The 22,740-nt window shown below is 41.1% G+C and overlaps 1 protein-coding gene across 4 annotated transcripts in view; it reads right to left on the bottom strand.

The window, feature by feature from the left end:
• BANP (BTG3 associated nuclear protein) overlaps positions 1 to 22,740 on the bottom strand; it is an 88,119-nt gene that overhangs the window by 54,500 nt on the left and 10,879 nt on the right. For 3 of the 4 annotated variants that reach the window (XM_081335888.1, XM_081335887.1, XM_081335889.1), the window contains 3 exons: positions 20,980 to 21,179; positions 9,307 to 9,429; positions 8,627 to 8,802 (listed from right to left, as the gene is read on the bottom strand). In XM_081335888.1, coding sequence (XP_081192014.1) covers positions 8,627 to 8,802; positions 9,307 to 9,429; positions 20,980 to 21,179 — 499 coding nt within the window. Of the gene's footprint in view, positions 1 to 8,626; positions 8,803 to 9,306; positions 9,430 to 20,979; positions 21,395 to 22,740 lie in introns of those variants that run through there. The other variant, XM_081335890.1, reaches the window with a different exon arrangement.

The following is a 22,740-nucleotide window of genomic DNA, read 5'->3' on the forward strand; positions in this document are numbered from 1 at the left end:
CACACAGAAAGAGCAAAGTACCTAAATACCAGCCATTCAATATAACCACCTTTATGGCATTCTTGATGGTCTCTCAGCTCGGTTGTTGGCCTGCGGCATCAGCGTCCTCATGATGTTACCTACTTGGGTCATGAAACGTCTGCAAGTCAACAACCAAGCTCAGGGTGCACCAAGGACTCTGCAGTTCAACCCTGAGCTACAAATATTCCCTTCTGTTGGAAGATTCACATTTCCCAAACAGAAGAATATGGAGCGCATACAAGTTCCTCTCCATCTGAAATCTGGATCGGACATTTTCTGTTCTCATCTCTGTTCCTTTGTACAAAGAAAATAATTTGTTCTACCGAAAATCCTTTGCAGATACATCACTTTTAATATTCTTTAGCATGCAAGGCCAGTGTCCATCTGCCGATTTAACACCCAGGCTGCTACTTCTGCAGGAATATAATATCACTGCTTGATTCTTTGCCAGTACTATATTTTTTTCATTCCATTCAACATCCTTTGAACCTACCTGGTAGACAAGAAGCAGAAACAAGAACTCTAAAAACAAAATCCCTCCCAGGGTGCCATCAATCAACTCTGTTAAACCAATGGAAAGTACACTGAACACCTTCTCACGTTAATATTTAGAGAATTAGCCAGTTGTGTTTATCAAACACCTGCACGATGAACAGAAACGGTAGAGCCAGATAGCTGCATCAAAGGCATCTTGAAATAATAAATTGCTAAAAATATAAGCCCTTCTCTCTGGAGCAATCAAGCAAGGAGGGTTTTCTTAACATGTGTGTTGTGTACATCCATCAGTTGACTTGGCTTTCAGCATGTGAGGATGGGAGAAGAGACTCCGGGGATTGCTGAAAATTAGCTGCCGGAATTGTTTAAGAAACCCCATAAAGGCTTCTGGGCTTGACCAAATCAATCTCCATTTGGTTCTTTGGTTCAATTATTCCAAGTAGATACTGAAATCTTTTTTAAAAAAAAAACTCTACTCAAAACTGGGTGTGCCTCTGTATAAACTAGACATATAGACACACACACATGTAAACTTTATACCTGCATTTGATATGTTTCCTAGGATACCCACTAAGCTCATGGAGTTGCCAACTGAATTTAAAATACATTTCCTTCGTTTGCGAACCACATCAAATAATGCTGATTTCAAACAATTGAAACATGTAAATTCCTTTCAGCTGCTTCCTTCAAAAACAGTTCTGATTCCTCTTCCTTTTAAAAACTGCTTTTATTTAGGCACGACACTAGTAACAGAGAGCTGCACTCTTTGGGGACACGTGTGTTAGGCACAGGAGAAGCCGTGCTTGCTTTTCTCCATTCTGTGCATGGAAGAAAAGCTCTTCTTTATTGACAGTGAAACAGATTCTGAATCAGACAAAAAACCCTCCAGATTTTCTGAGAAAGTCAAATTCAGCTTTACTATTGCATGAAACTCTGCTATATGGCTAGAATCTGGAAAAGCTATGTCAGTCGAGCCACTCACTCACGAAAGGGGATATCAAAATTGTTTCCACAACATGTAGGAACCAGGGAAGGGAGGGAGGGAGGGAGGGAGGGAGGGAGGGAGGGAGGAAGGAAGGAAGGAAGGAAGGAAGGAAGGAAGGAAGGAAGGAAGGAAGGAAGGAAGGAAGGAAGGAAGGAAGGAAGGAAGGAAGGAACCCCAAAAGCCAGTTTACTAGAGAAATCTAAAATCCTAAAGCTCTCAATTCTCCTTCTTCAAACTTGGGATAAGCATCTGTTTTGTAACAACCTCCAGCGTCGCCGCAGGGATGGCAAAAGAGCTGCTCCAAACCATTTCAGATTTTAGGCAGCAATTTTGAGAAGCAGACAGAAAATTGCTATGCCTGCCTTATGTAAGTTGTACTTATCTAATAAAAGCTGTATTTACTTGCAAGCAGAAGACCTAATTTAATTGCATTTTCTGCTTTGAAAGAGAGAGGGAGGGGGGTACACACCAATGTGCCCTAAATAAATGGAGCGTCACTGTTTACTCAGGATATCTTCCCAGTGGAAGGCAGAATTGGAGAAAAAGGCCCCTTTCCTCCAGGGGAAGCTGGAAACCAACTCTGGGAATTCCAGAGAAGCACAGCCAATACAGGTTGACTGAGAATTTGGGAGGGGGGAGTGGACAATACTGGTTCGTTCATCTGGAGGGTCCCGCATGGGGATGCTGCATATCATCCATTCTGTCTTGCCATCGCTAGGACTGCTTCATTGATCAAATTATGATTTATCAAATTGTAACAATCTAATTATGATTTACAATCAATGCAAACCATAAATGTGGTCCATCTCCAAACTCAATATTAAAACGTGTAAGATTGGGGTCCCATTTGCTTGGGGTGCTTCACAGGGCTATTTCATGGTTATCTATGTTGTGTGTTCATACTAAATATCCTTTCACAGTTACATAGCCCTGTGAAGTTCTACAAGCAAATTAGACCCAATACTAGGAAGAATTGAGCACACTTAAGGATTAGCTAAATTCATGCTGTCTTCTTTAAGCATTTCTTTTCTTTTACATTTCCCAGTCTAGCCTGCAAACCCACAATTTTCCGATGATCCAAATGCTAACCAGACCCTACCCTGCTTGTTTCAAGATTGGCCCCAGCCAGCTAGGTATTGCCATCATTGTAAGAACACTTTATTGTGGAAAAAATACTGGAAAGTGACCTATGAAGAGCTGTTGGAAAATTCTCTAACCAATTTACAAAGGGAGGAATGAGATCCATTCCCTGCTAATCCATGACCAAATTAAAGTGACACTTTGAAAAGTGAAACAATGCAATGCCGAAGTTAATTCCTTCTATTTCAGGAAAATGGTGACAGAATGAAGAATGCTCATTAAAGAATGCTCATTAAAAATTAGAAAAGACTGAATATTGTAACTCTCCTGGAGCAGAGGCGTCCAAGAACCGCAGAGAAAGGAGTTCTATTACCATAGATTGGTTGCAAAAAAAAATTAAGCATGAAAGTGGCAACAGAAGAAACGATAATTACAGAAAGATGTATCCAATTAGAACTAAACAGAATGGAAAAACTAAGAAGTAAAAAATTTAAGAGAGAGAGGAATGAACCAAGCAAATCCTCTAACGCAGAAATTAGCAAGCAATTAGTTTTCTTCATTGTAACTATGAAGTTGGGTCTGCAATCACAGGAACACGTGGTGGGGTCACCACGATAGATGCCCTGGGTGCAGAGCACCCCCTGTGGAGAAGATTCTGATTGTCTGAGGGTGGCTTGACCACTGAAAGGGATACCACCTCTTTAAGGATCTGCAGGTCAACTGAGAGTTGCAGGTTTGAGCACATTCTAGCAACATGGTCCAAAGGTCTTCTCCATCTATTTTCATCCTTTCACATGGAAAGTGAGAAGAAGAGACCTCTCTGGATGCTGTCTCCATCCCAGGAGAGAGGACAACCTAAATACCTGTGATAGGAGATTCATGCAGGTGTAAACAGCTCTGACCAAGACAAACATCTTCTTGTACCTGTGTGTACACTTTGCACCTGTGTGCATGTCTGGGTATATATATCAATCACGCTATACCCCTCAAGGTAAGCCATGTTCTAGAAAACATAGAAGAGGAGATGGAAATCAAACACAATAACCTACATTCTTTATACTTCTCGTGTTAATTTTTTCCCCTTGTCCCCCCCCCAGACAATATAAATGCTTATCAGAAGATCTTGGAAGAAAAACGCAGCGGGAGAAAGCAGCTTTATTTCTATTTGAGGTTCCTTAGGCTCTATGCTCCGGCATGTTGTTGTTGTTGTTAGTTGTGAAGTCGTGTCCGACCCATCGCGACCCTATGGACAATGTTCCTCCAGGCCTTCCTGTCCTCTACCATCTTCTGGAGTCCATCTAAGCTCACGCCTACTGCTTCAGTGACTCCATCCAGCCACCTCATTCTCTGTCGTCCCCTTCTTCTATTGCCCTCGATCTTTCCCAGCATTAGGCTCTTCTCCAGTGAGTCCTTCCTTCTCATTAGGTGGCCAAAGTATTTGAGTTTTAGCTTCAGGATCTGGCCTTCTAAAGAGCAGTCAGGGTTGATCTCCTCTAGGACTGACCGGTTTGATCGCCTTGCAGTCCAAGGGACTCGCAGGAGTCTTCTCCAGCACCATAGTTCAAAGGCCTCAATTCTTTGGCGCTCAGCCTTTCTTATGGTCCAGCTTTCACTGCCATACATTGCAACTGGGAAGACCATAGCCTTGACTATACGCACTTTTGTTGACAGGGTGATGTCTCTGCTTTTTAGTGTGCTGTCTAGATTTGTCATGGCTTTCCTCCCGAGCAGCAAGCGTCTTTTAATTTCTTGGCTACAGTCCCCATCTGCAGTGATCTTGGAGCCCAGGAAAATAAAATCTGTCACTACCTCCATTTCTTCCCCATCTATTTGCCAGGAATTGAGAGGGCCAGATGCCATGATCTTGGTTTTCTTAATGTTTAGTTTCAACCCAAGTTTTGCACTCTCCTTCTTCACCCATGCTCCGGCATACTCATTCAAATCTCTGCAGGTCAGCTGAATTTTATCACTTCGTTTAGTCTAAGAGCTTTATTTATGCAGCATGAGCTCGATAAAAATATCAATTTTTATATGTGAGGCATTGAAACCCAGCGTTGGGCTTGTCACCATGACCGGCAAGAAGCTTTGAGACAAGAGATTATGACAGCCATGACTCCTTTCTGTGCCTCCCTTTTTGAAGCTGGACCTTTGGACAGCTTATATGAAGAGAGGGGTTTCCACGTCCATAATTTATGTAAGCAACAGTTGCATATTTGCTAGAGCCCAAATTCAGAGATGACCAACTATGAACGTGCGTAATAGGAGCATCTGGACTTCCTTCCATATTTGATCTGACAGGTCCTGAGCCAATCTGTGACATGTATGGTTAGATTCTTTCCTTCACTGTCTAGATGTAAACATATATGGGACTATTTGCATAACTGAATGTGTTATACAGGAGCAATTTTTAAGTGACTCCATTCCCACACAACAATCCCTTCTCCAGAGTTAAATTCTTGGTCCCAGCAAAAGTAGAACTTCTACCTCAAACTCTCATTCCTGGTTAAACGCCTGAACATTCGTGTTCAGCAGATTAGGAGACCTTCCCTTGATTTCCCCAATGCAGCTGATCCAATTTCTACCATAATACTGGCTGCTGGTTCACTCAGTGTGTTATCTTTGGCCAAGACAAATTGATTGCTGGGGACTTGGTTGTTTGGGATGGTTAGTTTGTTTGTTTTTACATTATGGAGATGATTTATGATGATGACAGATCTTCAAATATGATCAAGAAAACAAATCCAAGAAAAATGATCTCAATCTTTGGAAGCTGGGAACCATAAATTATTTTGGCAGAACAGTGTCATTCAAGGGTTTCTAAGCACATGTAAAAAGTTACCACCAAATGTTTGGGAGAAGGAGAACCATGGCATTCCTGGGACAATGGAAATCATTTGCAGGAAAATGGCTTAAGGACACGTAAGGAAAGTCACACAAGAAGGGGAGAAGTTAAAAAAAAAAGGCAAGGAAAAACCAGGGAAAACTTTGCTTGAAGGAGTCCCCAAAACCAATCTGTTTGGTGTTCAGGGAACTACTCCTTTTTCATTCACCTGGTGATCTCCACAGATTATCTAGATAAACGTTTATAAAAGAAATGCAAAGTAGGTGAGCTGCTTCCTTAAGTGCTTAGCTTAAATCTAGGCTTCTGCTGATTGAGGAGGTACCTTGCTGCTCTAGTGTGTCAACAGCTGGTCTCTTTCTCATTTTATCAGCAAAATGTGAATACCACCACGAGTCCGAGAAGAGCACTTCCCCTGCTGAAATGAGCGATTATTTCAAGCATTGTGAATTCTCCACAGATGGGTGTCTAAATTGCACAACTTTCAAGCATAGATGCTTATATAATTGCTAGGTTTGTCATCCATAGGCCTGGAATCAATCTGAAAGTACAAACTGCAGCATTTGATTAACTGTCACAGGCTGGCCAAGTTTGTTTCTGAGAACACTAATAACTTTTCCTATTTTCTTAACGGTTTTTTGTTGATCACTTCTTGTGAAAATTATTCTTACTAAACCAATCACCATTCACTCATTTGCATAAATGCAGCCAAGACGTGAACCAAAACTGGAGAAGTCACACAAGCTCCATGTCACACAGAAAATGCTACACTCTTTAAAATCCCGAAAGAAAACTTTTGGAATTTGAGGAATAAGTCACTGCTGGAGTTCCAAAGCCCTGACATCATGACCTAAAATGGAAGGCAAGATGATCTTAGGCATAAATGGACAGTATTGCCTTGCTTTGGCCCAACAAGAAGATAATCTGAAGCTCTTTGATTGCCCCATGCTTGAGGAAAGCCAAAAAAGTTGCAGAAAATTAGGTGATTTAGTACAAATAGACATTGCCTAACATCTCTCAAAAAGATGAAGAAAGAGCTCTAACCATCAGCAAAACTCAGAAGAAGACATTTAAATTCAAGTGAACCAGACTGCTTTCTAAACTTATACCATGACTTTATTAAAAAATTTCCTGCTTAAAAGGCACCGCTTCGGACTGATCAATCAGGAAACTATATATTCTCAAGTCTTTTCCTTTGGTTAAGCCTAGCATTTATATATACAATAATCCTATTAAAAAGCCAACATCTGTCAGCCTGTAAATGTGCCAACAAATTATGCTGAAAAGGTCAGGCTGCAACGATGTCTTTTTTACTACATCAAAAACCACTTCCCTTAAATAAACAGCTGAGAAAATTACTCAAAATTATTGGCTATTCTATTATATATACTGGAGCGAGGAGTTTTCAACTGTTGTCCAGCACATACACAATTAAACTACTATTAGGTAATGATTTTAGTTTCCATTGGGAGACAGATAATCCCATTTACATCTGAATTTTTGCAAACAGAACACACTCTCCCACAAATTCTATCAAGTTTTATTTATTGCTTTAAGACTCTTACAGAATGAAGAATTTGAGTTGTAAATCTACTGTTGTGCTTGCATTCTTTAAGAGGGAAATAAAAGTGAGCTAAGCTGAAGGGAAGCCCTCCAATTTTAATAAATGGCATCTCTTCACCCACATCTCCCTGCTTTCTGTCAAAAAAATTAGTCTCCCCTGCTTTTTTTTACCTAATTGCTTGACGGTTCTTACTCAGAATTATGATATCTTCTTCCCTCTAACAAATTCAATCAACAATGTCATCTTAACTCTGTATTTTTTCCACAGCTGTCTCTGCGCTGATCTTTTACTAATGTTTAATTCTGAAGTACCGTATATGTGAATTTAATATGCATCATAAAATGAGAGGATCATGAGACATATTCCAAATGGTTGCATTCCAGCAATGGTGATTTTCTGAGACTGGGAGGGGGGAACAGAGGTTGAAAGGGGGGAACATTGGAAACTGATAAATTGCTGACAAGGCTATGGTGTATACAATACATTTTTGATGGGAATTTCCTGTTTTCAAAAATATTGTTTAGAATTGCCAAAGTAACTGTTTACTTTCAAAAAAGTTCAAGCTCACCAGAAGGGCATAATAAGTTTCAGCAGGCAGTCTGCTGGCATCTTCCGTTGCTTCCTAAAGAAATGCACTTCTTTCCACGGAGCTGGGGTTTCCAGCATGGAGACGTGATTGCAGAATCAGAGCAGTTTTGGAAGGCTTCGTGTCTTTTTTTTTATTTTTAACTGCAAATGAGCACTCTTAATTTGAGGCTCACAAACTGCCCTGGACATGAATTCTGTTCTAAACACGACTCAAAGATCTATTTAAATCAATGTTTCCCAACCTCGACAACTTTAAGATATATGGACTTCAACTCCCAGAACTCCCCAGCCAGCATGGGGAATTCTGGGAGTTGAAGGCTATACACCTTAAAGTTGCCAAGGTTGTAAAACACTGATTTAGATCAATAACGGCAAAGAAAGCTGAAGCCTAGATTTGTCCCCCACCCCATATATATTAAAATATTCAACTGGAGTTCAACTCCAGTTACCCTTGGACACAACTTTGCAGTACTCTGGGCAGCAGGATAGAAGTGATTTTTCACTCTCTCCTTGTGGGAGGCCTCTACTGCCTCTCTCTCCTCTCTACAGCCCAGGAGGCTCCTGATGGTCCATCACCCAAAGCTGAGCTTCCAAACCCAGACAAAGCTGATGTTAAGACAACATGTTGCTTACAAAATCTCCTGCTTCATACCCAACAAAAAACAGTATCTGAATGAAGTCAAGACTGGGGGGGGGTCTTAGCTGTTCAATTTCAGAAGGGGTTCTGGAAGCCACACCTAAATGTTTGACCTCTCCATGTAACCCTAAGGTTGTGAGTTTGATTTAAGGACAAATCGGAGCCCTCTGCCTTAATACTCTTCCATGACCTCCAAAACCTTTACTGATAATTTGGAAAATGATAGGACAAAATTTTAGATGCCAGTGAAAGACTTTTTGCAACCCAGAAACAAATCAAGCTACGTGTGAGACACCAAAGAACTGCTTCCTCTTCTGAGGCAAACAAAACATGGCATTTTAAAAAAGAAGACCTAAAATTAAAACGGCTCCAACACTGGGACTACTAGCCCAAAGATTTCAAAGATGATTTGCTTACCTTCAGAATTCAATGTAATAAGGGTGACGTTGTTCCCGATATTTTGATTTCCTAGCTGGCCGCTGTTTGAAACCGAATCACTGGCTTCAGAACCACTCTCTCCATCTTCGTTGTGGCTATCATCATGCCCTGGGACTTTAACCACAATGGTGTTCTGCCGCCGCCCGGGAACAGCACTAAGGAGGAGGAGGAGGAGGAGGAGGAGGAGGAGGAGGAGGAGGAGGAGGAGGAGGAGGAGGAGGAGGAGGAAGAGGAAGTCACAGATTTGTGCCTCTTTCTCTCCAGCTCAGATTGGCTGACTTACAAGAGCCTTGGTGGCACAGTGATTAGAATGCAGTATTGCAGACTAACTCTGCCCAAAGCCAGGAGTTTGATCTCGACCGGCTCAAGGTTGACTCAGCCTTTCATCCTTCTGAGGTAAAATAAGGACCCAGATTGTTGGGGGCAATGTGCTGACTCTGCAAACTGCTTAGAGAGGGCTGTAAAGTATACATCAACTGATCCTGGGGGCCAAGCCAAATTCAAGCCAGTTTCCCACATGGCTCCGAACACACATGGCCTTAACTGATTCTTAACTGAAACTCAGGAAAGCCACTGCATGATTTAGCTACCTGGAGCAAGGGTTTCCTGTGCATGCAGACAGAAAGAGGGAAGAGAATTAGACCACTGTCATTACTAACTTGCTAAGGATATTTTCCAGTGAATCAGCTGCTCGGCTTAACGGCTCTTCCTGGCCCACCATCTTGGCTACAATGGAGTTCTGACGGTCGTTGTTGAGAATTACCGTGGTCTGAGGGACAACGCTGCAAAGAGAGTAAACCGGGAGGGGGGAAAACAGAATAAACGAGATTCAAAAAAGCTCTTTTGCCATGCATTAACTCACACCTGGCAGTTTAGCAAGTTGCTCCATGGAAAGTGTTACAAGCATGAATTTGTGGAGAGGTTTCCCTCTTTTTGGTTTCAAGGCTGTTTGTTATGTATTAAATGCAAAAGCTCATAATCCATCATACCCTGAACTCTGTTCCATTTGTAGAACTCATAACTCTTTCAAGGAGCTGACTACTTCAGTAGAATTATGTAACGTCCTCTGACCCCTGGCAGAATTATTCCCTTTTTTTTGAGCCAGTTCAAACTGTACAGGGGGAGAGGGGAAAACTTAGTCTACTAATTCTTGAAATCTAAGAGTGATTCAACTTCCTCTGTTGAAAATAGACGGCCTCTTTTTCCATTCACTAAAGGAGCTCCACTGTGGGAATAAATGAAAATGCTTTTACTATGGCCTGTTAGGCAATCCTTTGTGACCTACTTCATAGATTGCTCTAAAGCCAGGCATCTTGGTTTATGGCTGGGTTCATTTGTCACTCTAAGCCAAAGTCAAAGAGAGCCTGTTATGGTCTAGGATAATCCAACATGGTGAAGCCAAAACACGTGTGGTTTTAGTTTTAGCAAATACTAGTTCAAGGATGCTTAGGCAAGCAAACCCTACTGCAAATGCAAGAATAAGCTTCTGCATTCCTTCAAAAAAGGGTCAGATTTCACTGTGCATCCTGTAAAGTGGATAGAAAAACCCCTCATTTTATTTTTTATGCCAAAAGGCTATTTAAGGACACATTTACCAGCCTTATCTGCTTCATCAACCTCTCCAGTTCCAACGGTAGGGCTTTATGTGGCATTTGTAACCCTCATATTGCCATTTCTTTATCAACCCCATCCCTCCATCATGCAGAATGCCTGGCTCACTTTCCCAGGCTGTCACTTTAAAGAGCCCCCTGAATAATTCATTGCAATGAGGGGTTCCACAACATAATTAATGGAGAACTCAGGCTTTACTTCATTCTGTAGTTTCCTTTGAATAGAAAAAAAAATCTCCTCCTCCTCCTCCTTTTTCTGGACCATATGATTGTGAGCCTTGTGGTATTTAATCAACTTAATGAAGAAGGTCCTTGATAGCCTCCATGAACAATTACTTAAGAAATGCAAGAGGGTCTGGATTCTCAACCCTGCTGAGAATGCGGGCTTTCCCTGCGTTGTTTCTTTCCCCAACCATTGGCTAAGCTGCTGCTTTCTAAAGTGACACCGTTGTATGCCCCAATTTCCTTCTTCCACTCAGCCCGGCAAGAAGCACGCCAAGGGACTGGAACTACGTGCAGGATGCATTCCCTTAGAGCTCCATTTGTACGAGCAGAAGTGCCAAGATTCAAGCAACTATGGAAGCTCTGTGGACAGATGAGCTTCTAAATGCAGCCATTGATAGACACGGCACGTGCTGGATTCATTAACAGCTCCAAGGGGAAATGATTTTACCTGAAATGGCTCCAGATATTAATACCTGAAGCTCAAGGGGGAGTTGCAGGAGAAGACATTAAGCAGCAGCTAGGAAGAAAAAACGTCTGTGTGCGTGCGTATTAAAGGTGTGTCTGTGTGCAACTGGCATGGAGTTTCGCTGGGCAAGTGTGGATAAGAAGAGCAAGTTAGGATAAAGGATCCAAATTATTTCATCTGCAAAATAGCAGCGGTGACTCTTGTTGGAGATATGTCTATAACAGATGGAGTTGAGCTGCTTCTCAGGAAGATGCAGCATTAACATGATTATTTTTTGTTTCCTCACAGCTAGAATTCAAAGAGGTTCCTCCTAAACAAGCCATGCATAAAATCTTGAGGGGAATAACAAAATCCCAGGGTTAGTGTTGTATGTACAAGCATGATCAGAGTTGGCTAAGCAGCAACATCCGGAAACTAAGAGAGGGAGGAGCCACAACCTTCTAAAGCAAAATTTATCATGCCATCCATGAAGTTTCAGGCAGCAGATCCTTCCTGAATGATTTTATCTAGCGTCCTTAACAAAAAGTCCTGCTGCCTGAAGGGCATCAAGCAACAATCAATGTTGCTTTACATGCACAAGTAGCCTTTAGCTGTGGACTTTCCTATTTTCTTTTTGTCCTTCTTCAATGCCAGGCAGGGCAAGACCTCAGATTAGCAACACCAAAAGTCCGATTCGTCAAAGCAGAAACCCGAAAGGCAGGAGAATAAGAGAGTGCAGGGCTCCGTCACAGCTCTTCAATTCAAAAGAGCTTAAATCTAGAATTTGCAGCATGTCTGAATCCAGCAGGAGTCAAACTGCACGAGGTTTCTCTTGGGAAGGGTGAAAGGCCTCTGTTTGTCGGCTCTACAGGATTCCAACTTGCTCAGATTGGGTCACAACCGGGTATATACATTTTTTCTTCCACCAAGTTCAACTGTTGCCACGTTCCCCCTTCCTGAGCAAGTCATTGCAATATAGGATGACTGAGGAGGATGCAACCCAAGTTCATAGGTCTCTTTGCAAACTGTACTGTGAAGAATGTACCCCAGCCTCTGTCCAATATAAAAAAGAACATTTGAACGTTTTCAAATATTCAAAGGATAGTTGCATATTGTCTACATGCAGCAGAATGTTAACATTTGTTTGCTAAACAGAAAGATGCAAATAGTTAAGCGGGTTAAAGAGAATTAGTATTTGTCCTGCCTCTCATCAGAAGGGAAAATCTTAATCTGATGGATGAGGATGTAGTAACCTTGATGCTTTGTTTGCAGGGTCAACAGACTGCAGAAAGTGTGGAATCTTCTTACCACCGTGTTTCCATTTTTAAAAATCCACCAAGTATTGGAAGATCAGTTTGAACTACTGAGGCTCAGCCAACCCACATTATCTGTGACCCAGGATAAAAAAGGTGATCACGCTCGAGACAGAGACATTTTTCATTCTTCCACTGAAAAATACAAAAACTTCTGTTGACTCTGAGATACTAATCGCACATACTTTTAGAATTAGTTATATTCCTATGTTTAAACATGGGGAAGAATTCAAAATAAATCATCGTTTTTTAAAATGATTATTTTAATAAAATGATTATTTAAACCCTGAGCAAAGTTATTAATTTCTTAGGGCTTTGGGGATTCCAGTATATTTTTTTAGGTATTCATATCTTGGCCTCTCGTTTATTTTTCACCAATAGATTCCTTCCAGAGGTGATTTTAACCAGGAAAGTGTGTCTATGACTCATATCCATCACCACTAGCTTCCCGTTTTTCTTAGCCAATGACCTGGGGGGAATAAAGAGGGGAGGATTTCTGCCCCCTTCTCAAATGAACTGCTCTCCTCTTCCTTGAAATCATATTAAAAGCTCCGAGGAAGGAGAAGGGCAGGAACAACCAAACAGACATACATTCAGGGGAAATCAGCTGACATCTCACCTGCTCCAAGGTAAATGTTCAAAAACACCGGGCAGATGAGCGTTATGGAAAAGCACAGCATGGAAAAACTGAGACAGGCACGCTGGCTCTACCAGGGTCTCAGATCAATGGATTATTTATAGAAATACTCCACCGGGTGAAAGAGGCAAAGGAGGGGCAGCATCTGGTTTCTAATGAACCTTTGTTCCCAGTCGTGTAAATATAATCTTATGTGACTTCGCATGAAGAATGTTAACAGATGCCTTTTGTTGAAGATGATGGACAATTCTAGTTATGTCTTAAAAGACTATTTAGATGTATGTAAATAATTTTATACATTAGCCTTCCAGCACAGCACAGTGCTGGGGATGGAGGGAGGAACACAATGGCATAATGGCACAACTTTTTTGTTCAATAACCAGAGAATTAATATACTTCTCTAATAAACTGCCACAGGAGACAATTTCCTATATTGTACAATTTCCCTATACAATAAAACTTCAGATCTCCAAAGAGTGAGGGTCCTTTGACCAAGAACATTGCTACCTAGGTATAAATAGGTTCCCTTGCTCTATCTATCTATCTATCTATCTATCTATCTATCTATCTATCTATCTATCCTCTATCTATCCATCCATCCATCCATCCATCTTACAGAGGCAAAGGAAGGTGGATAAATGTGCCCACTAATTAAAACAAAAACATAAAACTGAGGGGAGAATAGTTGCATGGCAAAACTTCACAAAGCAATACCCACTTGGTTCGCCTCTCCAGACCTACCTGATGTACATAAGCAAAGTTTTTCTTGCACTAAGATCTCTTTTAGTGCAATTCTTAATTCCACACTTAAGACAACTCTCTTTGCCATCTACAGCATCATATCTACAGATGTTATGATGATGATGCTTTTTTCCAAAGGAGATCAAACCAAATCAGCCATCTTATCAGTAGCATTCTTAGACTTGAATAATTTACAGAGTTGTGGTCAATGTGCAAAACAGGCAAGCAAAGAGTGGTATCTATTGAAAGATCAAAAATAAGCTAAGCATGCTTTTAAAAAATAGTAATTCGACTATGTTGCAAAAATTAACAAATTTGGGAGATACATATATTCTCCACTCTAGTTATACAAGGAATCTTTGCTAAGGGATGATTTACGGGTTTCAAGACTAACTTCACCAAACAGTATGGAAAACCAGGTTCAATAAAATCTGGCATGGTTTATTCTTGTTCAGAAGAGGGCCCTGAATACAAACAGATACCCACTGCAGCCATTCATGAAAAAAGGACCCATTCAACCGCAGAAGTGTTGGTTGTGTATAGTTTTCTTCAGCCCAGTACAGAAATGGATTTGTGCTGCCTTCGACAATGTTAATTATATTACTTGCATTAATTAATTCAATCATTGCTAACCAGGTTCATTTCTGATTTCATTTCCCAACTTAAGAGTAGCCAGGGGAAGAGGTCGTGTTTTGCATTTTCGTATTTTATTAATTGTCCTTCACCATTCGGTCACCCCACCTCTATTTTGTACTTCCCCACCCACCAATCACTGCACTCCGCAACTATTCCAGCCACACACACACACACACACAAATATATACATATATACATATATACATATATACATATATACATATACATATACATATACATATACATATACATATACATATACATATACATATACATATACATATATATATATATATATATATATATATATATATATATATATATATATATATATATATATATATATAATTTAAAAAGGTTCTCGTTCCTCAGTAATAAGATCGTTGGAAGAATGGCAGTCCTGAAGATCAGCTTACAAATCTTCCTTTGCGCTCTGTCATTTTGAGGAGAGCTTTGGGGACTCCAAAGTGGGCCGGGGTTCAAATCCTTCACAACATACAAGAGTTGGCTAGCAAGTAATCTCACCTCCCCTTCGCCATTCTGAAATTTAGCCAGCTTCTCTCATGTCACTGGCTCATACTGGACAGATGAGGATAAGAGGAGTCTGGAGAGATTTTTTGCAATTAGCAAACTTGAAGCCCTTCAATTAACATTGGTCTGAAGCCAGAGATCAGCAGCAAACCACATGGACATTTGGCTGACTGGCCTGTTCCAAAACAATTCTTTGTTGGGAATGACGCCCGACCACCTTTGGCATGTTGAGTTCAACTTAATGCCTTAATCTCTCCCAAATGAACTCAGTGGAATCCAGGACTCAGTCGACTTTTTAATGCTGAATTTCTTTAAAACACACATGCCTTTATACTACAGACAGGGATCTTCTTCAGCCAAATATTTTGAATAAAGGACAGATGTTGTGTATTCAAGATCATCTGGAAAGCCTCATTAGCAATCATATTTATGTAGCATCGGCAATGCCTCATTAACAACTACATATACATGCACCTCAATTCTTTCCAGGTACAAACTATCTATACTGTAGCTTTTGTTTCTTTAAAGCACCACCGTCTGTGTCAGTTAACCTTACTTATGAGTACATTACAAAAGTTAGTGCCCCAAAGTTGGGATTGTCAACCTGATTTCCCTAACTTGTGCAATCCTTTCAGTTCTCAGCATCAAAGAGTCAGCTTTATATATAATACTTTTCTGCCCTCTTCTGTCTACTATAAACCAAACATGGGAATAAACCAAACATGGGAAATGAAGTCTAATTGCCTTTTGAAAAAAGCACCTTTGGGATGCTCATAAGAACGTTTTAAACTTTAAAAAGGAAAACTAAATGACTATAGGTCTGCTAGGGTGCATTGCACAGAACTGACAATGAGAAAGGATTGAATAAATGAACTCCACAGAGGTGGGGGGGAAAGAGAGAGAAGAGAGAAGAGAGAGAGAGAGAAAGAGAGGGAGGGAGGGAGGGAGGGAGGGAGGGAGAGAGAGAGAGAGAGAGAGAGGGGTAGGTTTATGTTTAAGGTTACGGCATCACAATCTTTTTGATTCATGGAAAGTAGATTCTGAATGACTGGAATGGAATGGAATCCATTCTAACTACCAAAACATTGTCTTGTTTCTTGCTTCTGGGCCCCAAAAGCATTCCAGCTGGCATGTCAGAGACCGACAGCAGAATATCTCCCATTAATCAAAATCCAACACACCCAATCTACAAATCATCAGAACAAGTTACGCTTCGTATCACCCAGCTACACCTAGGAAACTCACACAGACCGCGCTTTGGAGGGCTGCAGATTGTCACTACACATCTTTGATGGGTGACTGCCTAAGTAAGCATTGACTAGATAAAGTCTGTAAGTGACTCTCAGGGACACTTGGCTGAACACACATAAGTTATTAACGTCTTTTCATGGCAATGGATGGAACAAGTTTGCCTTATGGGCAGATAAAATCTGAGCAGGAAAGGATGTGCAACTTCCAAACAATTCTCTTAGTCAAACAGTCAAGTCTACAGCTCTGATGGGCACACAGAGATATTTTTAGACTCAATGTCACATTTCAAAATAGAGAAAGCTCCATGTGGCAGGAGAACCCAATGCAAGCTCAAGCTTCAGAAATTGGTATTGCGGGAAGTGTATTTTAATACCTAGGAAACTGTAGGCAAGTGCAAATGCTCTTTTAGGTTGACTAATGAAACTTAAGACTCCCTGATAGCTCTGCTGGTCTTGTTAAATGCAATTCTGGAGCTCTGCTCTCACCTAGATCAGGAATCTTTGAAACTTAGCAACTTTAAGAACTGTGGATTTCAACCCCCAGAATTCTAAAAAACTAGCACACTCGAGTTGAAGTCCACAAGTCTTAAAGTTGCCACGTTTGGAGGCCTCTGATCTAGATGGTAGTAGGTAGGAAAGGAGGACTTCTGGAGATACAGGATGGTATTCTAAACTTCCGTACTAGGAAAAAATTCCTCTCAAAACTCCAATGTGATGTTCTAAATTTGTCAGTGAATGAGGACCTTTTATTAGGCAAAATCCAGCTGATAAGCAAGCAATTAACTCATCTTCCTAATATATTCCTCCTTTCGTGCCCTCTCGTTTATAAAGCTCAGGGGCGATATTACAAATCAGATTGGATGTCAACTTCAGCACAGAAAACTGGACTTCTGGTTTTGTTGCCAAAATAGTGTAGAATCCCAATGGTTAGTCCTCTTCTAAATATGAAAGATGTAAAACTGAAACAATTCCAATTAGGATAAATGTGGCGTGAATTAAACATTTGTAGAGGCAATTATCTCACGACTCTAGACTCACCCAAGGAAGCAATATTTTTTCTTGTTTGTCATCCGTTTACAGATTACCAGCAAACTGATAAAATCAGTCAGAAGAGATGATGGAGGGCAAGAAGTGATGTGTCTAACAAACATCTGCCTAGGGACTGCGTTGGTGGGCCATTTTGGTGAAAGGTTGCTTAGGAAAGACAAATCTATCAGGCAGAGAAGCCTGACTTCACCATTCTTGCACCGTGGCCCAAAAACCTGGACCAGAATTCCCAGATCATTAGTCTGGATGCCACAATGCATTTTCTAACCCACTGTGATGGCTACGTCTGATGTCATGCTGAAGTGAAAAGTCCACATTCTTGCCAGTTTCCATGCTGGAAGAAACTTTCAGCATATTTTCTTGAAGAGTAAGATAACTTTAGAGCCAGACTCCTAAGAAATTAAAGACAACCCCAGCCAGAAAAATTTATGGGGAGAACAGGCAGACTGAAGGAGGAGGAACAAAGCCGAAATAAACGAGGCAGAGCTGAAAATTTAATGCGTATTTTTGAAAAAAATAACCCTAAGCATATATACTGTATATCGTTTAAGAGCAGCATTAACCCTTGTAAAGGCTGCCACAAGGGTTCGTCTTTAAGATGCTATAAAATTCTCGGCTGATTTTGCTGCAAAGTAACAAGGTTATTTTTGTTTTCATCCCATTGTATCAATTTAGCAGTACAAAGAAATCAATCACATCTGTGCCTTTGAACTCACAAGGATGCAGACTTGACTAGCGAGACAGAGAGAATACACGGGAGTACCGGTTATTTTTAATCGTCTCTGCTTTTTACTTAAGCCTCACACTTTTTGCATTTTGTTTTCTTGGAGATAAGTTTCTTCCAGCTGTACACTTGTGACCTTATACCAGGGGTCTCCAAACTTGGCAACTTTAAGACTTGTGGACTTCAACTCCCAGAATTCTTCAGCTGGGGAAGTCCACAAGTCCAAAAGACCCCCGCCTTACAATATGCTTCTTCGTCCTCTTTTCCCCCCACAAATGCTGATGGGATCAGGCCACCCTCACTCCCTGTGCAAATGAACTAAGCGAGATGAATTAAAGGCAGACGTTTCTCTATCAAGGCTCTCCAAACGCTGTTTATAGTTACCATTGCAAAACTTTGACCTTAATGCACTGGTGTCTTTATATCCTACGAGATGAAAAATTCAGACATGTTGGAAAAGGGTTGGAAGCAGCTTTCACAGACCGGGCTAGTGACTTTGTGGCATGCCACATGGAAGAGAGCATGTCATATATTGACAAAAACAAATATCCAGGAATTTTTCAGCAGTTCAGCCACTTCCAGCTATTTCTCTGCTTTTATAAATGGCGATGATCAAGAAGTAATACCAAAAATAAAAAATGTATTGCCGTCATACTACAGACTGGGAAACCAAGCTGAAAAATTGGATGATGCTTTTGAGATGTGACTTCTGTCTATTTCTCTGCAGCAAAGTTGAGTTGCTATCTAAAAAGAATAACATCTTAGAAGATAAAATTCCTAATCAGTTTATTCACCACAGGGCAAAGCAATTTAGGACTGAATATAAATCTAAGGAAAGGTTTTTGAAAATATTTTTCTTCTTCTTCACCCCATCTTAGCATTGTTTTGGTTTTACAGAGAATGTATTTCTATTTTCTCCTTTGGAAACTTTTATTTATAATAAACTCTTTGTTATTACACTAATGATAAATGATGAACCCATGAAATCACACAGCTGTTATTGGCAGTACAAAACCAGAGCAAGACTACACATCATTATTTATAATATATAGCTCATCTCACAAAACTGTTCTATGCACCTAGGGGGAAAGCACTTTTCGTAAAAATATTTCCCTTGGTGAGACATAAACAGCTTCAGAATACCCATCAACACTTCATTAGGCAAAATTCAGCCCTGGGGCACAGACTAAATCCATCAAAGATGCAATCAACTCTAATTACTAAAATCTGTGATAACACTCACTGGACATATTTTGTTCAGTTTCTAATGAAGGTCTATATATCAAAACACATTTTCAGCAAACCTATCAAAGACAAAAGCAAGGCAGAGATTTAAACACACTCCCATAGAAGAGTTGGCATAAAAATAACCACTTTTAAAAAGTGTATCGTTATGCTAATGTTGACATACCCTGCCATCTGCTTTCTATGAAGTTAAAGAGAAGGATGTCTACATTTTAGCTGGGTTTGGCTGTTTGGCTTTGGTTTCATATGTGTGCACCCAGCCATCTTTTCTACAAATCCATGGTTAAAACAAACCAAGATTTAGCACTCAAAGTGAACCTGCCTTAAAGGTTATCTACAATAACAACCATTCGACCCCAAACCACCCCAGTGATGCCCTCGACGTGATGTCCCGTTGCCTGGAGGCGGTTCGGGTCTGGATGGGGAGGAACAGGCTTCGACTCAACCCTGACAAGACTGAGTGGCTGTGCGTACCGGCATCTTGGGATATTCAAGATATCCCATCCCTCTCTATGGAGGGTGAACTATTACCCCCCGTAGATAGGGCTCGCAACTTGGGTGTCCTCCTAGACTCACAGCTTTCTTTAGAAGATCATATAGTAACTGTGACTAGGGGGGCCTTCACCCAGGTTCGCCAGTTGTGGCCCTATCTAGACCAGGATGCCTTGCGTACAGTCACTCATGCGCTCGTGACCTCTCGGTTAGACTACTGCAACGCTCTCTACATGGGGCTGCCCTTGAGGACCACTCGGAGGCTCCAACTGGTGCAGAATGCAGCCGCGAGAGTTGTGTTGGGGGTTTCCCGATACTCCCATGTTACACCTCTGCTCCGCGAGCTGCATTGGCTGCCAGTTGCCTTCCAGGTGAGATTCAAGGTGCTGGTAATGACCTTTAAAGCCCTACATGGCATGGGTCCGGAGTACCTTAGGGAGCACCTGCTGCCGGCGTCAACTTCCCTCCACCCAGTACGCTCCCACAGAGAGGGCCTCCTCAGGGTGCCACCGGTCAGAGAGTGCCAACTGGTGGCCCCCAGGGGGAGGACGTTCTCTGTGGGTGCGCCTGATCTGTGGAACCGTTTACCGGTAGAGCTCTGGATGGCCCCCGACCTTCGCTCCTTCCGACGTGATCTAAAGACCTTTTTATTTGAACAAGCCGGCCTGGTCTGATGGGTTTTGGGATTTTATTATGTTTTTATGTATTTATCTGTTTTATTGGGCATTATGGTTTAATCTCTTCTTAATTTTTGTACTTTGTATTTTAGTATTTATTGCCCTGTTCACCGCCCTGAGTCCTTCGGGAGAAGGGCAGTATACAAATTAAATTAATAAATAAATAAATAAATAAATAAATAAATAAATAAATAAATAAATAAATAATAAGGAAACTGAAATTCCAAATATTTTGCTTTAAGAGAAACAAATCTCTCTCTATAGGAAACTGTCATGATTCCCGTTTCAAAAATAAAAAAAAATCAGTGAGGATTTCCAAAAGAGAGGGTAAGTCATATTCGACTATGAATATATTCACTTTTTCCAAGTTGTTGTTGTTATTGTCCGTAAGCAACTCTTCATAAAAAAAGAGGTGCAGTGCTGACATGGGAAACCACTCCTGCGCTGCTGCCAAGAAAACAAGGTGGAGGTATCCCTATAAAAGTGTCTCTCAACCTGGGCGCTAAAGTTGTGCGGACTTCAACTCCTAGAATTCCTCAGCCATTCCCTTGGAGCAGCCAAGGTTGAGAAATGCTGTGCTATAATCATGGAGATTGACTTTGACCCAAGGGAGCCTTTATCAACATTTACAGAGCATCAGTAGTTAGAGCAGGGCTCTTCAAACTTGGCAACTTTAAGACTTGTGGACTTCCAACTTGCTTGACTGGGACAGATTGATCAGGAAACAGCAGGCGCACGCAATGACACCCGGAGACTTACCATCTCACTTTGTTGCATGTCTGGGTTGCCCCAAGCGGGGATCCTGCCACCATGGGCACCTGAATGGGGCTATGTTGCTTGTTCATGACAAGGTCCAGTTTCTCCTCCAGAGACTTGCAAGTTGCATCCAGGGCCAGCAGCTTGGCTTCGATGCTATCCAGTCGTAGGCATATCGTCTGGTTAATGGAGTACAGGAAGGACTGGGGAAGAAAAGCAGCAGAATGAGCTGGATGGGATGAGGAGGCCGTGCTTTGTGCATAGGCATCTGCCAAGGGCACCAAGCAACAGCAAAAGCACACGTATCCCCAGAGCCTGTCTGGGGTCAAAACAGTCCTTTGATGGACTAGCCAAGGGTTAAAGGGCTCTCCTGCATTCTGGGAAGAGAGTCTTTGAATCTGTGGTGGCCCCAAATCAAGAATCTGGTGGCATCCTTTCCAACAAACACATTCGATTCAAGGGAACGAAGCCCACATTGTTCCAGTTTGACTATTATTTCAGCTGTCATCCTGGAGCTATCTTCAATTCAAAGGATCATTACCTGCTCAAGGGTTTTGCCTTGGGTATTTCTGGAAACAAAGCTGAAAAGGAGGGATGTAAACTCGCTTTAAGTTCTAAAGCGTACCTAGGTGATTATGGGTCTATTTTTTGTATAAGCATTCCACTCAAAAAAACCATGAGATAATTATATACAACAAAATATAGATTTTGCTTTGATTTGAACCTGGATGGGACTGGGCTTCTTTTAAAATACTTCTTGCGCACACCCTGGTGGACATGATTAAAATAATAAAATAAACTGAGTTCAAATTACCTACAAACTCTGAAGATGAAACACACAACTCTAGAAAACATCTAACTGTATTTTAGACTGTTTTTCATTATAAGTCAGCAATCTCTGAACTTAAACCGAAAGTTTTTCTAATCTTCTCAGTGGAAATTCTGCAGAATAGTGAAGATTCGTGTTAAGCATATTGCTCAGTTACATAAATGTGCAATAAATACATTTTATTTATCCTTTTTTAATTAAAAAGCTGTCAACGCAGCCATAAGCTTCATTGTTTGATACAATCAAAATTTATTTAGAGTATATATATGGAAGATCTTAGTAATTCTCACAGAGAGTAAGGGACAATACAGTTATTAACTGTGAATCTTCCCTGATTCATGGAAAAATATTTTCCACTATTCAGTCAGGAGTTTTCCCTAATTATGCTAACATGATTTCCGCCCCTGCCCCCCCCTATATATTCTTGCATCTGATATACACTGGTAACTTGAAGATGGGATTCCTGTGTCTTGCAGTGATAATATGTGCCAAACGTATTCCTTAACTTATAGGAACTATAATAGTAAGTACTAAGCAGGTTATCAGGTGACAGAATTTTATGACTTTTTTTGCAGTGGTCATTAAGCAAAACACCCATTGTTAAGCGAACCTGCAGTCACTAAGAACACACTGGTCGTTAAGTGAACCCACTGTCCACAATGGCCATTTTTTGCCAGAAATCAGCAAAATGCTGGTTTGCAGCAAAAAAAGTCATAAATCACCGTCACATGATCAGGGGAGACAGCAAATGCTGGTTGGTTGCTAAGGGCCCCAAATAGGAGCGTACGACCACAGGGGGGACTCGGCCATCGGAACTTTGAATCTGGGTCGTGAGTACCTTTTATGAGGTTTGTCGTAACTTCAAACTGGTCGTACATCGAGGACTCCCTGTACTAGGGAAGAAGCCTCAGACCTTTCCATGATAAAAGCTATCT

This window comes from Vipera berus (genome assembly GCF_964194415.1).
Source record: "Vipera berus genome assembly, chromosome: 10".
NCBI classification, from domain to species: Eukaryota; Metazoa; Chordata; class Lepidosauria; order Squamata; family Viperidae; genus Vipera; species Vipera berus.